This window comes from Vigna umbellata, chromosome 1 (assembly GCF_029865625.1).
Source record: "Vigna umbellata cultivar VRB3 chromosome 1, Vumbellata_1.0, whole genome shotgun sequence".
NCBI classification, from domain to species: Eukaryota; Viridiplantae; Streptophyta; class Magnoliopsida; order Fabales; family Fabaceae; genus Vigna; species Vigna umbellata.
In genome coordinates, this window is record NC_142165.1 from 43,488,134 (window position 1) to 43,508,488 (window position 20,355).

At 29.8% G+C, this 20,355-nt stretch overlaps 2 protein-coding genes across 4 annotated transcripts; one reads left to right on the forward strand and one right to left on the reverse strand.

Moving 5' to 3' along the window:
- Positions 1-3,781: 3,781 nt before the first annotated feature.
- LOC124830566 (uncharacterized) lies at positions 3,782-5,466 on the reverse strand. Of its 2 annotated transcripts, none has more exons than XR_015783264.1 (5): positions 5,072-5,466; positions 4,937-4,985; positions 4,480-4,776; positions 4,298-4,390; positions 3,782-4,163 (listed from the first exon to the last, which is right to left on the reverse strand). XR_015783264.1 is itself a non-coding variant. In XM_088103265.1 (5 exons), exons 1-4 carry the CDS (start codon positions 5,364-5,366, stop codon positions 4,324-4,326), a joined length of 456 nt encoding a protein of 151 aa, XP_087959391.1. In that variant the 5' UTR covers positions 5,367-5,461; the 3' UTR covers positions 3,782-4,163; positions 4,298-4,323. The 2 variants fall into 2 exon arrangements, 1 of the variants encoding a protein (XP_087959391.1); XM_088103265.1 differs by having other exon boundaries at positions 4,732-4,776; positions 5,072-5,461.
- Positions 5,467-10,705: 5,239 nt separating this feature from the next.
- On the forward strand, positions 10,706-19,619 carry LOC124835150 (P-loop nucleoside triphosphate hydrolases superfamily protein with CH (Calponin Homology) domain-containing protein). 2 transcript variants are annotated; one of them, XM_047310039.2, is made up of 22 exons: positions 10,706-11,086; positions 11,551-11,657; positions 11,761-11,918; positions 12,091-12,189; positions 12,563-12,758; positions 12,960-13,084; positions 13,265-13,348; positions 13,468-13,551; positions 13,647-13,739; positions 13,840-13,869; positions 15,198-15,551; positions 15,632-15,713; positions 15,801-15,896; positions 16,001-16,180; positions 16,265-16,371; positions 16,449-16,627; positions 16,900-17,064; positions 17,154-17,407; positions 17,535-17,698; positions 17,922-18,481; positions 19,039-19,145; positions 19,278-19,619. In XM_047310039.2, exons 2-22 carry the CDS (start codon positions 11,591-11,593, stop codon positions 19,337-19,339), a joined length of 3,246 nt encoding a protein of 1,081 aa, XP_047165995.1. In that variant the 5' UTR covers positions 10,706-11,086; positions 11,551-11,590; the 3' UTR covers positions 19,340-19,619. The 2 variants fall into 2 exon arrangements, with proteins under 2 accessions (XP_047165995.1, XP_047165997.1); XM_047310041.2 differs by having other exon boundaries at positions 10,707-11,086; positions 11,551-11,636.
- The last annotated feature ends 736 nt before the right edge of the window (positions 19,620-20,355 follow it).

Genomic DNA, 20,355 nt, shown 5'->3' on the forward strand with positions numbered 1-20,355 from the left:
TGTTTTTAAGCAAATCTTTTTTTTAGGCTTTCAGAAATCCAAAATATTTCTTATAAACTCCCAAAATCAAATCCTTGATTATCAACATTTCTTATAAATGTAATTTGAGTCCAGTTCCTCGTATATAATTTTTATAACATGATTTTGATTTTAACTATCGTGTATAATTTTTGTTTAAAAATTAACCCAGTTCCTCGTAGAAACACACGTGATAATATATTACAAACTTAATTTAAACCCAAAACAATTGATTACAAACCTAAAGATCGTATCAATTAAAATATATAAATCTTTTTAAATGATATATATAAGAAGAAAAAATTAACATTAATAAATAAAATTACATATAACATAGTCATAAAAAGATAGAGCAAGTATAATCTCTCTTAACATTGATGTTAATTATAAAAAGGATTTTAGTCCTAATGTCAAAAAAGTTGAAAATAAAAATTATGATAAAAAAACAAATGAAAAATGTAAAAGATATGCATAAAAATAGTTAACCAGATAATAATTCTTTAAATCATAAAAAAAAATATTTAAAAATATAATTTGTTAGTAATTTGAATTCTATAATAAAGAAAATTCATAATTAAAATCTAGAGATAATTTTTTTATATTTATAAACAAATTATCAAAATTATCTTATTCTTAAAAATATATTATGTAGGAATATTATTTTCATGAACGTATTTAGTTGATATTTAGTAATTTAGAATTTAAATAAAGAAATGGAAACAAATAAAATACGCATAAGAGATATATTAAAAATTAAGTAACCCAGATGTTTAATAAACGATACTCTTCTTTTCCCATTCTTCTAATAAGCAAACCTAACTTAAGAAGTAAAATATCATTTTCACGTGCTAATTTAATATTGTTGAATTTTCAACCAAACCCACACAATGAAACTGTTTGAAAAATCACCCAAAGACTTGTACCACTGTGATACGTCTGCGTCTAGTGGGATTTTGAAAAATAAAATAACATATTATGTTATAAACTTGTAACCAAATTTGTTTATTTTTCACTATTTTTAATACAATCCATATTTTTAATTTGATTTTATTAATCAATACTTTATACTATTTATTCATGTTCGTATTTATTAATTTATCCCATTGCGCAAAATCTTAAATCAAAGGAAAAAAATATCCATTTTCTTTGTAAACCATACCATACATCCACAATAACAGTAATGCATACTACTTTTCAATCCTTATTTTTTTTTTCTTGTCATTATCTCTTATTATCTCATGTTTATATTTATAAATTTTGAAATGTCTAAGAAAATAATTTTACATAGTGTCGAGTTTAATTCATAATTTTTTTATTAAAATTAATGTATAAGAAAATAATTTCAAGTATATCCATAACAAAAATAGAAATAAAATCATTAGTACCTTAAATATTTAACAAAATTATTATAATGCAAAAAACAGTAATAATGATTAATGTTATTTAAATTTTAAAAATGATAATTAAATAAAAACATAATTCAAAAGAGATGTAAAAAAGGAATACATGGTCAGAACATGCACTTGATTTGAATAACAATTTGGCATTTATGTTAGAAAATTTCTAACCCCAAAATGACACCCAACATTGATTTATAAGATGACTACACGTGTCTTTTTATGTTAAATTTATATCTAACTATGATGTCGAAAAGTGTATTCATTCAGCCTTATCGTTCAAACGGTGGAGAACTACTTCTCAATATTCTCAATAACACGTCAAAGATCTTCATTAAACGTTTTTCTAAATTCTGTTTTTCTTGATATCTTCATGTTGGACGATCTCTTCAAATATTTCCCGTTACTGGTAAATTGGAATTTTCGTTTATTTGAATAGTACTCTTTTTACACTGTTATGTTTTCATCTGTCTAAAAGATAAAACTACTATCTTTAATGTCACTTATTGTTCTAGTTTTTTCATCGTCGCTCTTTGTTCATGTTACATAACTTAGAAATTATCTTTATAAAAGGAATCATTTTTAGATTTTGTAGTGTCAATGGTGAATCTTGATGAATAATTTTGAAACACCAAAATAATACAATCAAAATATCTTCAATCATTATCATTAATAAAAATAAATAAATAATTAAGTATTAATATTATGCTTTAAAATAAGTGAAGAAATTGAATGTGTTGTTTTCACCATCTTCATGTGACTTATATATATATATATATATTTTGTAAGTATACTTCTTTAAAAAATTGAAACTAAAAAATAAACTATCAAAATATAATTAAATATTAAGAAACATAATTATTAGAAAAAAATATGATGACACTCAAGTCACGGTTAAAATTAGATTATGAAAAAAAAATATATTGGTTAATTTTTTTAATATTCGTAAAAACATATTATACAAAAGACTCGTGAAATAAAAAAATATATATATGAAACTAATATTTTATATCAATTAAAACATGAGAGAGTTACAATTTTTTCTTTATGACGGAATGAAATATGTATGAAATAAAAGGAAAAATAATAAATTTGTGTGTAACTTTTTTTTCTCATAAAAATAAAAAAGAATATGAGAAAGAGTAAAGATAAAAAAACTAATAACTAAATCAATACCAGAGAGAGAAAATAAAGAAAATCTTAATACGTTTTTATTATTTATTATGTTTAATTTTATATTTTTTTATTTATTAACATTAAATGACGTGTTTTATAAAAAAAAATTAAAAATCTACATGATTGAATTCTCATAAATCTTAGATTTTTTTTTTACAATATGATTCGTTAACTTTGAAGCTACAATTGAAGGTAAGATGAATACCAACTTCACATTTTGGAGACCAGCTTCTATATGATTAGTACCATCTTGCACGATAAAAGAAATTTGAGTAGTTAGATTCTTTAGTGGAATTATCTCATGGGAAGAACACCAAGCATTCCTCCAATCATCGAATGTTTTAGTGTTGTAAAAGTTAGCCACGAGTGTGCAAGTTGGATATTCATCTTTTTTTTACATCACGGCCTTCAATTTTTACATTTAAAGTTTTTATAGTAATTCCAAACCTCCTAAATTGGAAGGTCTCTTCAACTGTTATTTATCTATAAAAAAAAAACTTTGCTTAGTTCAACATGAAGACTCCGGAAATCAGTAAGGAATCCAAACCAAACATAGGCGCTTAGAAAACGTTACATAAAATACCATTTCAAAAACATAAACTACAACCACTAAAACGTCTCTTTTATTGATTAATTCTATTTTAATCGAACAAGCTTGACACTAAATTATTTGTCTACACTTTGTTGCACGATGACTCTATGTTTCATTACATCCCCTCCATCTGTCTATCCAACAACTTTTATATCGTTTAAACAATGTGCACCTATAATTTCCTCACACATAATGATTAACATAGGGTTTTTCAGGAAATAAAACACTGTATTACATCACATTGGGTTCCTATTAATGTTTTCACCCATCTTTTAGCATCATTTACCCACTTTTACCATATATAAGTTATATACCAATCATAGTTGTCTATCCTGATTCAGAAGATTTAGATGCAGTTGGGCATTCCTGGAATTCGCACGAGATATGGAAAATTGCTCAAGTTGTTTTGAAGGATTGGAATTCAACACTTGCTCAAGTGATAAAGGGTTCAAAATATTCATTTTCATGTTTGCCAGCACAACGTATAGAATCCCGGACCAGTCGGTCAAAAGGTCGTATTCTTACACACGCCAGACATTCCATTTTTCTTTTTTCTTTACTTTTATACCTTTTTTCTTTCAGCTAGTGTGCCATCATGTAAAACAAGAGTAAAGGCAGTTTATCTTATCCCATATCCCAAAGAGGCATAGAATGTTTTTATACCATTTCAGAACAAGATGAAGAACCAAAATATGCTACTCTAGACTGTACTTACTTTCATTTCTGTCCTGAATACAAACTATTAACAGCACCAGTGATAATGACAAAGGCACATACATAAAATCATCACGTCTAAAACTTCAAACATACTGAGCACTGGAAAAATCTTGTGACACACTAGAGGAAAGTCTTGTGTTTTTTTTTGTCAGCACTAGAGGAAAATTTTGTGACACGAGGAACAATATTGTAGACTCTCTATCTCTTGTTTACTGGGGAAAAAGGAGGAAACTTCACCGCTTCTCAACCCTCTATCTTAACAACTGCCAGAAGAGAAAAATATTCTTTTGCTTTATTTGCACTGAAACACTATCTCAGCATAACCATGAAATGAAAAATATATAGATTAGGCATTCCACATTCTTTCAAGAGTTAGTTATGGGAAATAGAAATGAACCTTGTACAGGACTGAATCCCAATGTATCAGGGGAATTGAAGAAGCTTGTTAACAGCTGAGTCCAGAGAATCTACGTGCCTTCTTAGGGTTTTTCTTCGAATCATTGAGGATTCAATTAAAAACTAAGATCAAAGAAGGATGAAAAAGAACAATAGTCAACAATTTCAAGTGTTCCTACTTACTAATCACACAAGTCTTTGTCTCAAGCAGCAAATAAAGCTCCTCCAGAGAGAACGCCTCTAAAATGCACAAAGGTTCACCATTGAATCAAAGTGGAGTATGTTAACATGGTACTAAGCACACCATGGCTTACACAATAGATTCTTTCGGCATGTTCGGAAACATTTATTGGGTGACAGTGTATATTCTTTATATCAAAAATACGAAGGAGAGCGTAAAACAAATTAGCAGCAAATAGCAAAGCAATAGGATACAGATGAGCAGCGAGTCCATCAACAGTCTTCATCTCTTCATTCAATCTGCACCCCCACAAAATATGATAACGATGATTATAATGAATAAGTAACTAAACAACTTAATCACCGGGCTTCATTGTTTATTTTAGTTTCTGTCACGTGATCTATCCGTTTTCCAACAATTTCAATATAGACAGTTAATAAGTATATTTAATAAAAATACCTGAGACAGGAATTTATATAGCGATTCCCCTTGTTTGCTGCATCAAGCACTGCAAATCCACAAATATAAACGTTTATTACGATTTTATTATGTTTCCAATTTGAATTAATGTTTATGGATGAGAAATTGTGGAACCGGATTCCTGAAGGCGACCGGTGGCATCGGTGAAGCACTGCATGTGGTGGAGCGAGGTGGCGGTGGATTCGGAGAGCGCCAAACGGAGGGAGGCGAAGAGAGAAGTGAAACTCTGAGCGATGGCCAGTGAGTCGCGCTCCACAACTTCGATCGCTCTGAAAATTTCGCTTTGATTGTTGAATGCGACGCCGTCGGAGATTGGGGTTTCTCCTTCTGGATTGGGAGGATCCAAGGAGGAACCACCACCACCCTCGCGTACTTCTTCTCTATCGCACGGTTCGCTATGCTGCTCCATCTCAATTGATACAACAAACTAGTTGGTTACGACCCAGGTGAATTTCTTTGTGTCCCTCTAAGTTCTCAATCACTCTCACAAACCACACTAACTAGAAAACCTAGCTCCTGTTCTTAATATTTTCGATTAATGCTAATTGTTATATCATATTTTATAAAAATGAGTTAAATATGTATTTAATTCTTAAATAATTATATTTTAATTATATTTTAAACTTTTATAATAGTTAATTTTCAAATAAAATAACAAATAATAAACATATTAATATAAAAATAATAAAAATTATTATAAAAAATAAATTTTAATTTAATAAAATAAAATATGACGATATATATAATTAAAAAATTAATAATAAATAATTAAAATTTTAAGGACTAAAGTTACGGATAAAACATTAGAGACCAATTTGTAAATTATAAAACTAAAATTGCAGCTAAGTCTAAAATTATTTTTATTCTTTTTCACTAAATTTCAATTGACCACACAGAATAATTTTAAGTTTTATACCAACATGTTACCATTTGCTTCATTGAAGCTCTGAAGCAAAATTTTCTTAAGAAAAATCTCAATGACGTTTCATCTAAACCTCTAACCCTCTCATTCTGCACCTCCAAATTCTATAAATATCCTCGTAATTAATGAGTTTGTTCAAGTGATTATGCAAAACATAGAATCGGATTTCCATATCCGATTCATAGCTTTTGATTGTTGGGTTTGCAATATTTCGCAGGCGTTATTTTCATTCTCGTTCTTCCAAAACCCGATAATGTTAGAGCTTCTCAAATTTGTCCCTAGTTTTCTCTGTGTCAGATTTCACCTTCAAAACATATTGGTGGTTACGGACGTGCAATGCAATCTGACCACTTCTTCATTCTTCCCAGACTTTGCAGATGCATGAGACCCATCGCGTTTATTTTTCTTTTTTAGGTTTCCACAATTTTCCATAATACCTGTTTTTTGTGTGAAATTATTGTTTGGATTTTATGTTGAAAGAAAATTTGAATTTTTCTTTATGGGTTTTTTTTTTCTCTCTTTTTAGGAAAAAACTTAGATACAGCTCCGTAGTTGTTTTTGGCACTATTTTCTTCAATCATAATAAGGGAATTGAAATTTTATCTTGATAATTTTAGTGATTAAAAGGTGAACATAGTTAATGGAGATAAAACTCCAATTGTGATGAGTACTTATGAAGAAGAAGATGAAGTTACGCTGACGAAACTGTGGTGACTGTGTGTGACTGGAAGCAGTGGAACGAGAGTGTGCTGAGAATCTGAGACCCGATGCTAGTTTTTCAAATGCACAATAAATAATAACTGACAAACTGCTTTATTAAAGAATTTTGACCAACTTTTTCGTTTTAATAAATATTAAAAATGTTTTAAATATGGGTAATTTCGACATTGTGTAAAACTTTAGAGGTGTAGATGAAAGGATTGGAGGCGAGGATGAAACCCCAAAATCTCAAATTGTAATAGATCTTCTATGGGAATTTCTTCATGCACCCCATGTTTTTTTCTATACTTCCATATTTTTCAAATTTTTTATTATACCCATGCTCTAATTATTGTTTTGGCAATTCGTAGATATTTTGAATTATATAATCGAGTTTCAAAAATATTATTTTATTATACAATTTAAAATATAAATTTGTATTCTAAATTATAAAATTCATAATATAAATCTACTGATTATATAATCCGTAATATAAATTTGAAATATAATTCAAAATATAAAATACATTCCAAATTATATAATTTATATTACAAATTTAAATTTCAAATGTACAATTCGTAATACAAATTTGAAAAATAATTTAAAAGGTAAATTATGTTTTATATAATCTGTAATGCAAATTACATTTCCAATTCTACGATCCATAATGTTTGAATTCTACAATCCATAATGTTTAATATTATCAACCGCCTTAAGACACTATATGTAATCATATACCACTGTTGTCCTTGAGTCTTGGAAGTTTATATTATTATTGAATGATTTTTGTCTATAGTATTACTTGTCTGAAGTGAATATAGAAACCAGTATGTATATATTATAATTTATAATTATTAGACTACAAAATGAATTATAGTAAGATTTTTCTTCATGGCTTGCAAATCTTTTATTTTGTATCTCTCCATTGCTTTGATTTCATTACTTACACGTAATCAATAGATTCAATCTCTCCCAAGAAAGTAAAATTTTACTTCATTATATTCAATGAACATTTATAGTATATTATTGTAACATCTCGTATAAACATAATAAAAAGATAAATATCGATCCTTTGTTATTGTTAAAAAAATCATATTAGAACACCTTAGATAAATATATTTCTGTGATGCTGAGTTTTTTATTATTATAATTATAATGATGTTTCTTTTAGCTCCCACTAATTAACAAAACAATCTATAGCTCTTAACTTCAAACATATATAGTAGTTAGTATAACAGCAAGTGCAATATGTATGTAACATTAAAAAAATATAAAATGTTAATAATATCAACTTTAAAATCAATTATATACTTTATTCTTTGTTGCATAAAAAGGAACGATGTGTTGCTATGTAACTCTTAAAATAATAAATTATTTAACCTTTACTTATTGTATATACTGAATTAAAATAAGTGTATAAATATTTAAGTAATTTCTCAATGTCTCTTATAAAAAATAAAAAATGTATTTCTGTAATACTAATATCAATTATTTATTTGAGTATTCAACATAACACTATAAAGGCAAGAGACTTCATTTATTTGTGATTAGACTTTCATTTATCTTATCTTACTCCACCATCTACAATTAAATTAAAGTCAAACGTTTATAGTCAACACCATTAATGTAAAAAATCAATTGACAATAATACATAAACATGTTAGGTAGAGATTCATAAACAACTTCATGAAAATTTAGAAAAATGGTAACAATGAGAAAGTAAGAGAATAAATTTACAAAAAGATAATGACATGACAATTTTCAATTATTTAAACATCGCTCTTTTATTCTCATCAATGAAAATATTTAGAGGTGTATATTAAGATTCTAAAAACAAATTAAAACATAAAATTTAAAAAAATAAACAATAAATATAAAAAAATTCAAAATAATCATCAAATAGTCAAACTACTGACATTTTCATATTGATCAAATTTAACAAAAATATGGCTGTAGAGTGTTATTTTTATAAAAAAAAACTTTGAATTTAATTAGAAAGAATTCCATACACATGATTGTATTGTCTTTCATGAAATAAAAAATATCTCTACAATAATAATAGACAAATGACAACTTTGACATAATTTTCTTTACCATACTGTCAATATTATTGTCTACAAACTTATAAGTGACATGTTTTTATTAATAAGAAAAAATTTATTACAACACATTGATGAAAAAATGACGCATATAGTTTAAGAACTTTTTCACATGAATCTAAAATATGATTTTTTTTCTTTTCATTTTGGACAGACGCTCTCAAAATTAATAATGCCAAATTATGTAAATATTTATACAATAATTTTTAGATAAATAAGGTACATATTTAGTTAACTAAAGTTTATTTCAAAATTTTCAACTTGGGTCACGATGTAATGTCTTATTTTATCTATTATTAATCTTCACCAAAATTCAATCCATTTCTCATCAAATCATCCAGAAAGTAAGTAATTTCCATATCAATTAAATGGCCAAAGTAATCATTAAATAGTATCAATTATATTTCTATTATCAAAATCAATGAAATTAATTGCTATTAATTAATTTAACGTTGATTATAGATAGGAGGTAATGTGGATTTATTTTCTTTTGATAAAACTGAAACAAAGCTTGATGGAGTTTGTTTGTGTAGTCATGGCATAACTTTGAGGGATTCTTACAACTTTTCAATTTGCAGCTTTATTGGCTGTAGAACTCATTGCTAAGAAACTGGTCAAAGACATCATTATGTAGATATCCTAAATATAATTAACTTCGAATTTTATTAATGTCCTCCTAGTTAATAAAAAATTATATAAAATATATGCATACCAAGTTACAATATTAAAAAAAATTTAAAATATCAATTTATTATTCAAAATCAAATTATAATATTTGATATACTCATAATCGTTTTTCTTGATATACTCTGTCCTTGTTACTTTCTTTTCCTAGAGAAAACTTCCCACTGTTTATAAAAAATTATTCTCTTAATTTTCTTTCGAAAACAATTTTATCCACACATATTAAAAGTTATAATCAATAATTATCTTAGTTTGTTTTCAAAAATATTTAAAAAAAAATATACATTTTCTAGAAGTTTATCTTTTGTTCCTGTTAATATATAGAAAAAAAAATCAAACAAACATGTCATATATATTATCATCTATCACATTCAAAATGTCACAGAATTTTGCTTTTAATGAAAGCAAATATATCCACCATAAATAAATTTAATTAACATATATGAATTGATTTTTAACACTCGATCATGCAATTTGTGAACTTAGTTATAAAGCACAAAATGTGACTATGAGGTTATCTTTAAGGTTTGTACAAATTCTAAGGTTCAGAATATATGTTTAACTTTTCATAAGGGAAAAATAATTTATTTATAAATTATATATTAAAATATTGCCTGCAAGATTTTTAAAATTATATTTTTAATTTAGACATAAGTTAGAAAAACATTTTTTACGTTATACTTTTGTTTGACAAATCCAAAATTTTATTTATTAAACGCACATCAATCAGTCTGGTTTACTATGTAGTAAAAAAATTATTCATATTGGAGTTTAGACATGTATAATATATTTTGAAATAAAATTATTTGATAAATAATTTTTATAAAAATTTAATGGTTAGGTGTTACATTACATCCTATATTATCTGAAGAGTCACTAATGCATCATTATTACATCTGATTAAGGAGTTATTTTGGAATTACAGTAATTAAATTACAATTTGTAATTAGTTTTAAAAAAGCATAAAAGAAATAAGAATTATAAAATACACATCCAACTTTTGTTATTGTATGTAACAAATCCAACCCAATCATTTTCCTCACATTGTTGTCTTTGCAACAGTTATCTACATTTTTCTAAAAAAATTATAATCTCATTAAAATAATAGATTCAGACACCTTTGGCCAAAAGCAAGTGGTGGGTTAATTAAGAATTAAGATATTAGTTTTATAACAATTTATTGTTTAAATAATTGAGATTAGTTTAAATTAAGAAAGAGAAAGAGGCCGGCGGGAATTGCATTCGAGAATGAGGTCGGATAGCGTCAAAATCAGAAAATTGCAAAAAGAAAGCACTCTTTTGTTATTATTTAACATTGGAAGGGTAGTTAAAATCTTAAAGATTCAAATTTCTCTATTTGGCTTGTAATCCAATTCAATTCACACTTTCCCAAATTTTACAAAATTCCAGGTCCTCACACTGTCATTTGAAAACAACACAACAAAGAAAAAAAAAAAAAAGAGAGAAAAGGCTATGCCCATTGCTTCAACTCAACTTCCCTTCAACACTCTTTCACTGTCTCTACCACCTAAATCCTTTTCTTCCTTTTCTTAACCCCAAATTTTTCATTTCCGTACCACAATTTCCCTGTGATTCTCCTCGATCTGTAACCTCTCTCATTGCTGTTTCATCCACATTGCAATATTTGTGTCTATTTTGTTGGATTCAATTTCTGTTTTCCGAAGAACGAGCTCGTCTTTTTCCCTCATTGCTTTCTCGAGATAGGTTCGTGCCGATCTGTTCCTCTTAATCTTTGTTTTTTCTTATTTCGTTGTGTAATTAATTCAGAAAATATCAATATTAGTTATAATAATAATAATAATAATAAGTGTGTTAGCTAATTTTGGAGCTTCGATGGTGAGTTCAGTGTGTCAAATTTAGTTCTCCTTTTCTTTTCCGTGATTGCAGTTCCTAAGGAAATCGTTTGGACCTTGATAACACACCTTTTATTCACGGAATGCAGTACCCTTGTTGTACTGGAGTTAGAATAGATTGTTTATTGCAGCTGATATCAACCCTAATTCTTAATCTTTTACTGCAAAGAGTGTGTTGTTGCCATCATTGTCCTTCTCTGATGTTATTGGTTAAAAATTGGATGAATTGATGTTCGGTTTTTTGGTTAATTTTTTCTCATGTGATGAGGTTTCAGCTTGTTTGGACTATTAACATTATGTGTTGTGGCCTTGTAGGTGCTATTGATAAAGGGGACGAGGAGGGTCCAAATCGAGTATGCAGTGGGAGCAGGAGGGGTGGGGGAAAGGGGGAATTAACAACGGTAATGGGTTTCATCGTGCAGGTGTTAAACAAATAGGAGTTCCGATGACTTCTCTATAATGATACATTTGTTTGAATTTTTTGTTCACCTCGCCTTTACAACACTGATTTTGATATGGATTCAGGTAGTCAGCAGCTTCCGTCACTGGTGAAGTGGATAAATGCTGTGCTTCCTAACTTTAATCTGCCTTTAGATACTTCGGAGGACGAGTTGAGGGCACGGTTGAGGGATGGATCTGTGTTATGCAGCATTTTGGATAATCTGGTTCCTGGTTCGGTGAAGGTAGGAGTGTCCTTATTTCTGTTATATACTTTGTGTTATGTTTTTTTTGTGTGTGTGTGATTTTTTTTTATGTTTAATAGTCTCTGTTTTCTAATGTGCAGACATTAAGTTAGAGAGCTTGTTTACTTTTGTCCTCTTTCTTCTAAGCTAAGGCATTCACTTTTGACTTCAGGGAAATGGTTCTTTGAATGAGCTAATCAGTGTGAAAAGGTTTCTGGTAGCTTTGGATGAATTGGGATTGTCTGGATTTGAATTGTCAGACCTACAGCAGGTATAAGAAGTTCTGTTATGCGATGTACTTTGAGATATTGTCATTTATATATTTGAATTTAATTGGCTGTCCTTGACTCTAGATGGGTTGGCTAGATAAATACCTTATTTGTCTTTACATAGGAAATAGAAGGTTTGTTTCATCTTTGTTTGTCGCATAATGAAGGAGATTCACTGAACAATTTGATTGTGATATCTACTATTTTATGGTTGAGGTTATGTATACTTCAGTTTCTTTTTTTAATGCTGAAACTGGACTTTGTGTATTAAAATAAGCTGGTTGGCTCCAAATATGATTCTCAATTTCCATTTTTCTTTACTAAACTCGGCAAGTTTTGTCGTAGTAATTTAATGAGGCCTGAGAATGTATGCAGGGATCCATGGTGCCTGTGTTGCAGTGTCTTGAAACTCTAAAAACTCATTTTTCTTATAATGCTGCACGAGAAAATATCCAAAGTTGTTCTAGAAAGAGGTGGGACCAATCAAATCTAATGTCCTCAGAGGAAAGTGACAGTTGCCTCAAGGATGCTTCAAAATTTCAACATGCTTTTGATGGTTCTGTTGGTTCAGGTATTGTGATAAATTAAAAAAGTGCCCTGCTCTTGGTAGATGATTACATGTTTGAATATTCTTAGGAGTACAAAGATGCCATGTGATCCATGTATATGGCGTCACCTAATGTAACAAGGATTGGTTGTTGTTTAGATATTTTTGTTTCTATATCTTTTTAAACATTTTATTTATGTTTTAGCATTTATTTTCTTTATCCAGATGGAATTGCATCCGTAGATCACACTGGAATAAAGTCTAATGAACTGTTCCACTTGAAGAAAGGGTTGCATGTAGATTATTCTGATGCCAACTTTAATGAAGTATTGAAATTAAACAATTTGGATGTGAGTGATGAGATAATTTGTCTCTATCAACTTTCCCTTTCTTTTTTCTCATACATTAAATGATTTCACATTTATAATTATTTGAATAATATTCTCCCTTTCTCCCTGTGTGTAATGATTCCCTTTGGTTACTGCTGTTAACGCATGTGACCCTAATACATAACGAAATTTTTCTTGCAGAGTGTCTCAACTCAATTGCTTTTTAATATAGGAAAAAGGATCCTAAGTGATATATTTGAAAGGAAAAATGGAGATGTACCTCAGGTAACTGGACATAATACTTCTACAATAAGTAATAGAAAGTGCTATTACATTGTTCATGCAAAATTAAATTTGATTATGTCTCAGAAATAGATGAATTTTTCATTTTTATATATTTCTAGGCTCATCGTGCTGCATGCTTGTTGAGGAAAATTCTGCAAGTAATTGAGTTGCGCTTTTCGAATCAAGCTGAAAGCATGAAAAATGTAAAGTTACATTTCTTTTCACATTTCCACTGTAGAATATCAGGTTTTTTAGTTGTTCTTGATAATGACCATTTAACTATGTTGCATACCTGAAGCAAAACTATCATTTCAAAGCTCGTGAGGGAAAATATCAAACAAGAATACATGCACTTGAGACCTTGGCAGTAGGGACAACTGAAGAGAATGAGGTATTTTTTGTTGTTGATTGATTCGGGGCAATGCCTTACTGTTCTTTTATATTTTTGCTATCTGCTAATTTTATTTTAAAGCTGCCTCCACTTTCTGCAGATTCTTTCAAGTTGGGTTCAGCAATTGAAGGTGCAAACTTATCTCAAGCCTTATCTTTGAATTCAAAATAACCAAACAACCTAGCAATATAAATCGTTGTTTTTGTTAAATTTACACACTACTTGTGTTGTCATTATTGTTATTGCGTTTACTCACACACACATATAGGGGAATCAAATTACACCAATTATTACGCCCTCAATTCCTTTATATGGAATGAGTTTTATTGATCCAATCATTGAAATATAATTGTATATTACCTTGTTTGTTTGTGTCAATTTTGTGAAAATTGAACATCAATAAGATCACAATCAAATTATTCATATTTTTAATGTTTTAAAGGTATATATTATATCAATTTTGATGTATATGGATGATGTATCAAATAATTTGGCTTAATAATAAAATTTGTGGATATGACCCCCACGAAAGGAACTTTCAATCCAACAGTAGGTTGAGATAAAATTATCCAATTTGAAGAAATTGAATGGTATAATAGTTGACATGATTTACACTAATGCAACTCACTCACCTCTGTCTCCTTATGTGTGTGTTGTGTACATATACGATGAGATATCAAGTTACTGAATTTACTTCCATCAACGAAATTGTTTGCATGCATTAATTTTTGTTAATCCAACTATTGAATTTGGATGTTAACTCAACGATCATGCATACCAAATTTTTGGTAAATCAGACTTTTGTAGTTATCTGATATAAAGATAAAATGTACTTATAGTTTAAAAAAATATTATACAATAGATTGATTTTATTTAATTAAACATTAAATAATTTTTAAGATTTTATAGAAAGGTATGAGCTTGATCTACAAAATAAAATATTTTTAATTAACAGTTGAGTTAATAAAATTTAAAATATAGACGTGATTATTGAAGAGAGGAACCTGATCTCTCTCCCGATTTATCTATCTACAGACATACACATGTATGCACATACGCATTTCTTGAATTTAAGAAGATCAAGTGATTGGTTGGCTCATTTATGTTTGCATTCTAGAGTAAAGTTCTTGATTTGGGTGAATAACTAATAGTTGCCATTCCTTAAATAGTCTAAAATGATAAGTATGTCACTTATATTGCTCAGACACAGATATACACTTGTCTCCTATGTTTTATGCAGGTAAAAAGGGTTAAATGTGTGATTATTACCTATAGTGAAGTGTGCATCTTTTGAAGTAGTGTTCCCTTTCATCACAGTGAAAAGAATAAAAGAAGTGACTGGGTTTATGTATAAATGTATTTATAGGCTTTAGAGATTTCAAAACATGTAGCTTTTCCAATTAGAAATGTGATTTCTGTTGATTACTACTAACTGGCTGCAATCATTTCTATCTTCAGTACGATTTGCAGGCTGAACAAACTAAATTTGAGGAGAAGAAGAGACTTGAAGAGCAAGATTTTTCTCATTTAAAGAAAGAAAAAGTTCGTAGTGAAATTGAAATTTCTGCATTGAAGCAAGATTTGGAAATAGCCAAAAGAACACATGAAAAACATGTTTCAGAGTTAGAATTACTTGTTACTGAATCTAAAGCTGAATATGAAAAAAGGATAGAGGAACTTAAGCTTCATCTTGCAGATGCAAGAAAGCAAGTGAAGGAACTAGAGGCATTTTCAGAATCCAGATTTTTGAATTGGAAGAATAAAGAACATAGCTATCAAACTATCGTAAATTTCCAATTTGGAGTTTTCCAGGTTTGCTTCTTTGTATTGCTTTTCTCTAAGGCTGTCAATTATTTTTCATGTGCTATACCGTATAGTTTGATGCTTTATAGGAGCTGAGAGCATCCATGAAGTCTGTCAAAGATGATGTAATAAAAACAAAAAGAAGCTACTTAGAGGAATTCAAGTACTTTGGTAGGGTACAATGCTTAACTTTTCATGATTTATTGTTGCTTATAATGGATTAGATGTATTTACAATTTACAAGATGTGTATATGTAGGAACCAAGTTGAAAGGTCTAGCTGAGGCTGCTGAAAATTATCATGTAGTTCTAGCAGAAAATAGGAAATTGTATAATGAAGTTCAAGATTTGAAAGGTAATACACGGTGCTTATATTTTCAGGTTGTGAACTTTTGAGCCCCTGTTTGATTGATAGTCTGATTTATTTTTCGTTTTGTTTCTAAATCATTTTATGGATAGGTAATATAAGGGTGTATTGTCGTATTAGACCATTTCTTCCAGGGCAAAATCAAAGCCATACAACAATTGAGTTTGTTGGGGATGATGGAGAACTCGTTGTTAGCAATCCTCTTAAACATGGAAAGGAAAATCGTAAACTATTTAAATTTAACAAGGTTTTTGGTCAAGCAACAAGTCAAGGTACTGCATTTTTTTCATTTGTATTTCACATTGTTATTACTTGATTGTAAAGTTCAACTTATTCATCAATTATTCTTTTTGTAGAGGAAGTATTCAAGGACACTCAACCACTGATTCGATCTGTTCTTGATGGGTACAATGTTTGTATATTTGCCTATGGTCAAACTGGTTCAGGAAAGACATATACAATGGTATGAATTAAATTTGTTTGATACTTTATTTATGTCATGTATCTAGCTACTTTACTCAGTAGTTGCTTTTCTACTAGAGCGGACCTGGCCTATCATCAAAATCAGATTGGGGAGTCAACTATCGGGCACTTCATGATCTTTTCCATATCTCCCAGACTAGGAGAAGCTCTATTGTTTATGAAGTTGGAGTTCAAATGGTTGAAATTTATAACGAACAAGTTCGTGATTTACTATCAAGCAATGGTCCTCAAAAGAGATATCCTTTTCCTTTGTCTATTGTATATTGCCAGACCCACCACAATAATGGAAGTCTTGTGCACTGGGCTTTCCTTTTTATTATTAGTTACGTTACTCTTTATATTGATAATTAAGCTTGCATTCTTATTCATGTATTGTCATATTAATATTATTCATTTATTTACTTCATGCATTTATGTTTTCTATCATCTACAACTGTGGTTATGTTTAGACATAACAATGTTTATCATCCATTTACAAAATGAAGTATTGTTTCCTTGACTTGCACACACTCGGGATTTGGAATACTGCCCAACCAAATGGGTTGGCTGTTCCTGATGCAAGTATGCATTCTGTAAATTCTATGGCAGATGTCCTTGAGTTGATGAATACTGGGTTGATGAATCGAGCAACTAGTGCAACAGCCTTGAATGAAAGAAGTAGTCGATCACACAGGTTGTATCCACAATTTTAAGATTTTTTTTATTATCAATTTTCCAATTGTGAAGACACAAAACTCATTTTATTTTGAAATCACGTGATAGTGTTCTCTCTGTTCATGTCCGAGGAACGGATTTGAAGACCAACACACTGTTGCGTGGATGTCTGCATCTTGTAGATCTTGCAGGAAGTGAAAGAGTGGACCGCTCTGAAGCAACTGGAGATAGGCTGAAGGAGGCTCAACATATAAATAAATCACTATCTGCACTTGGAGATGTGATATTTGCCCTATCACAAAAGAATTCACATGTGCCATATAGAAATAGTAAATTGACCCAACTTCTTCAGAGTTCGTTAGGTAAATGTTGCCATTGTTGGAATTAACTTACAGTTTTATGTTTAATTTCATTTGTTTGAGTTGATCTAAGTATATTATTTTCATGGCTTGCTGAATTGCAATAGCTTTTGCCCTTTTTATTTTATAGGCGGTCAAGCAAAAACCCTTATGTTTGTTCAGCTTAATCCTGATGTTGCTTCATTTTCTGAAACTGTAAGCACCTTGAAGTTTGCTGAAAGGGTTTCTGGCGTTGAGTTAGGCGCTGCTCGTAGCAACAAAGAGGGAAGGGATGTGAGAGAACTTATGGAGCAGGTTTATTCTATTTATCATTTGCATTGTACATAGCTTAGTTGATGGAAGTGAAGTCAATGTCACGTTATCAGAAAAATACCAGATGTTAGGAGTTTGGATTTTAGTTATTAGTCTGTTTTTAGACTTATGACCTATCGTTATTCAGGTTATCACTCTTGTGTAGCTTGAGCTGATTGTAATATCATTTATAAATTCACACTGACGTTGTATGTTATTCTTGCAGTTGGTATCTCTCAAGGATGTTATTGGAAGGAAGGATGAAGAGATTGAGCAGTTACAGTTGCTCAAAGCAAATCAAAATGGTGCAAAGAATGGCATGATCTCAGTTAGACACAGGTCATCATCTCCAAGGAGACTCTCCGTAGGGACTCCCCGAAATAGCACAAGACGTTCGGGAATGAGCAGCCTTAGAGTGAATGGAAAGGCAGCTTCTGACATGGATAACTGCTCAGAATACAGTGATAAGCATTCTGAAGCTGGTTCTCATCAATCAATGGATGATTTCAGGAACAAGTCCAGCTCCCTTCGGTTGAAATTAGCCAGAGATGATATCAGTCAAAATTTCAATGAGGACACTGACCTATTAAGATTTGGAGATGCAGATTCGGAGGAGAGATTAAGTGACATATCTGATGGTGGTCTTTCAATGGGAACCGAAACCGAAGGCTCAATCAGTAGTATTGTGGAGTATACACTTTTCCCTGAACTCGAGAAGGCAGCTGAAGCGACACCAGTGAAGGACAGCAACAAAATCATTAATTTTCCAGCTGAAAGCACAGAAAAGTCAGTTCTCTCCTCCCTCTTTTAAAAATTTATGAGGCACATATTCTATCGTAATATGCAATGGTGAGAATAATACAAAAATGATTGCTCTACAATGTATGCCCTTTCATTTGAAGGTGTGCATAAATAATTTGATGAACAAATTACCCTTTTGAAATCCTTGATCATTCCGAAAAATACTATCAAGAATGTATTGAAAAACTTCTATATTACACATTCTAAATAAATAAGCGGTGAGAATTTTGATAATAAATCATCTGAAACAGTGTCAAACATTTTAATAATGCATTTTAGAATAGGATCAAATATCTTTCGAAATGTACTTTCCAGAATTTTCTAAAATAAACATAAACATTATTTATACATTCCTTATGATGCATTTCGGAAAAGAATATATTCTAGAATTCTAGATATCTAAAATAAAGATAATGGCAAAATTAAAAATATTGGAAGTTTGGAGGTGCAGAAAAGAAAATTAAAATCAAGTTACTTGCGTAGGAGCTGTTACCAATCCTATTTAAATTGGATCGGATCTCAATTTGTTTGATTGAATGCAGGCCAATTATGCCATCCAGAATTCCTAAAGCTGCTCAAGCCTCACAAAAAATGCGGACAATACCTTCTAGGCTATCATTAAGCAAAACCTCCTCGAAGGCTCCGTCAAGTATGTATATTCAATTAACCTACCCTTTTATTCTGCTATGTCTAATATTTTACTCTCACATCCCTATTTAAATTGATCTGAAACCCAATCTCCCTTGGCATTGCTGCTTCTTATTTACTGTATTGCATGTAGGTGTTAGAAAACCCATTGCCAGTAGCTCTTCTTCGGCGAAGCCCCTTAAACGTTGGCAATAGTTAGGATGCATCTTGGATGCTGTAGAGTGCTTATTTTTAACATAGCTATAGGAGCTTTTTATTTATGTTAGGTGCTCATTCTAATTACACTGTACTCAAGGCTCAAGGTTCAGCTCATTTCAGCAGCTTCAATCTGTTATTGAACGAGGCGATTTGCAAACTCTAGCTTGTAATCAGTTTGTATGTAAAAAAGCACCATGGCCTTTTTATGCCATGTTACTGAATCTGCTGTATTTACAACTTCACATTCAGTAATGTTATCTGCCATGTTGTATATGTAGCAGAAGATGGGAAAATGTGAAAAGTTCATCAAGCATTAAAACATTCCATTTGAAACCACTAACTGGAATGGTTAAAATTGAGTCACAGTTTAGGTGTTAGGTTTTGCCTCAAAAAAATAAACTGGAGATGTAAATTGAACAATTTTCTCATCTTTGTAATTTGTTGATAAAGATGTTTTATATGTTTAACTTATAATGGATTTGATTGGAATCTACAAATCTCTACTGGTCAAAATCATATTTTAAATTTTTAAACTTCTGAAATCGAGGCATTTAAATGGTCTACATTTGTTTTACGGTTACCATACATATAATTTATTATTTTTAATTGAGTTTAATGACCATGTATTATGAATACAAATTTTTTTACACCAATCGAAACACTCTTGTTAACCTTCTTGAGTAAGTAAAAGGTCAATAAATAAGTAAGTGTAATTATTTGAACAAATTTCTCCCGCTAAGGAACTTCTAACAAAATAAAAAAGCAAACTAGTTTTTTCCTATAATTTAAAATTACTTTGAAGATTATTTTATATAACTTCTTTAAATTTCTAATTTTTACTTGTGCATAAACTAATTTAATTAAGGAGAAAAAAAATAAGAATTTGTACAAGATAACTTTTATAAATTGACTTATCCATTTAGTTAATTTTAAATTATGAAAACTCTTTTCATGTATTTTTCCTATAACAAATTGTTGTAAATAAGTTTATCCAGGCATACATTATTATACTG

Bases quoted from the DNA above. Each gene is read 5' to 3' on its own strand.
- LOC124830566 (XM_088103265.1), bottom strand. From the start codon at position 5,366: ATGGAGCAGCATAGCGAACCGTGCGATAGAGAAGAAGTACGCGAGGGT. The intron at 4,777-4,936 runs GTATTTTTATTA...GTGGGGGTGCAG, and splicing joins TATATAAATTCCTGTCTCAG to ATTGAATGAAGAGATGAAGA. The intron at 4,391-4,731 runs GTATCCTATTGC...AATGATTCGAAG, and splicing joins GATGGACTCGCTGCTCATCT to AAAAACCCTAAGAAGGCACG.
- LOC124835150 (XM_047310039.2), top strand. From the start codon at position 11,591: ATGCAGTGGGAGCAGGAGGGGTGGGGGAAAGGGGGAATTAACAACGGT. The intron at 15,714-15,800 runs GTAGGGTACAAT...GTGTATATGTAG, and splicing joins AGAGGAATTCAAGTACTTTG to GAACCAAGTTGAAAGGTCTA. The intron at 17,408-17,534 runs GTAAATGTTGCC...TTTATTTTATAG, and splicing joins ACTTCTTCAGAGTTCGTTAG to GCGGTCAAGCAAAAACCCTT.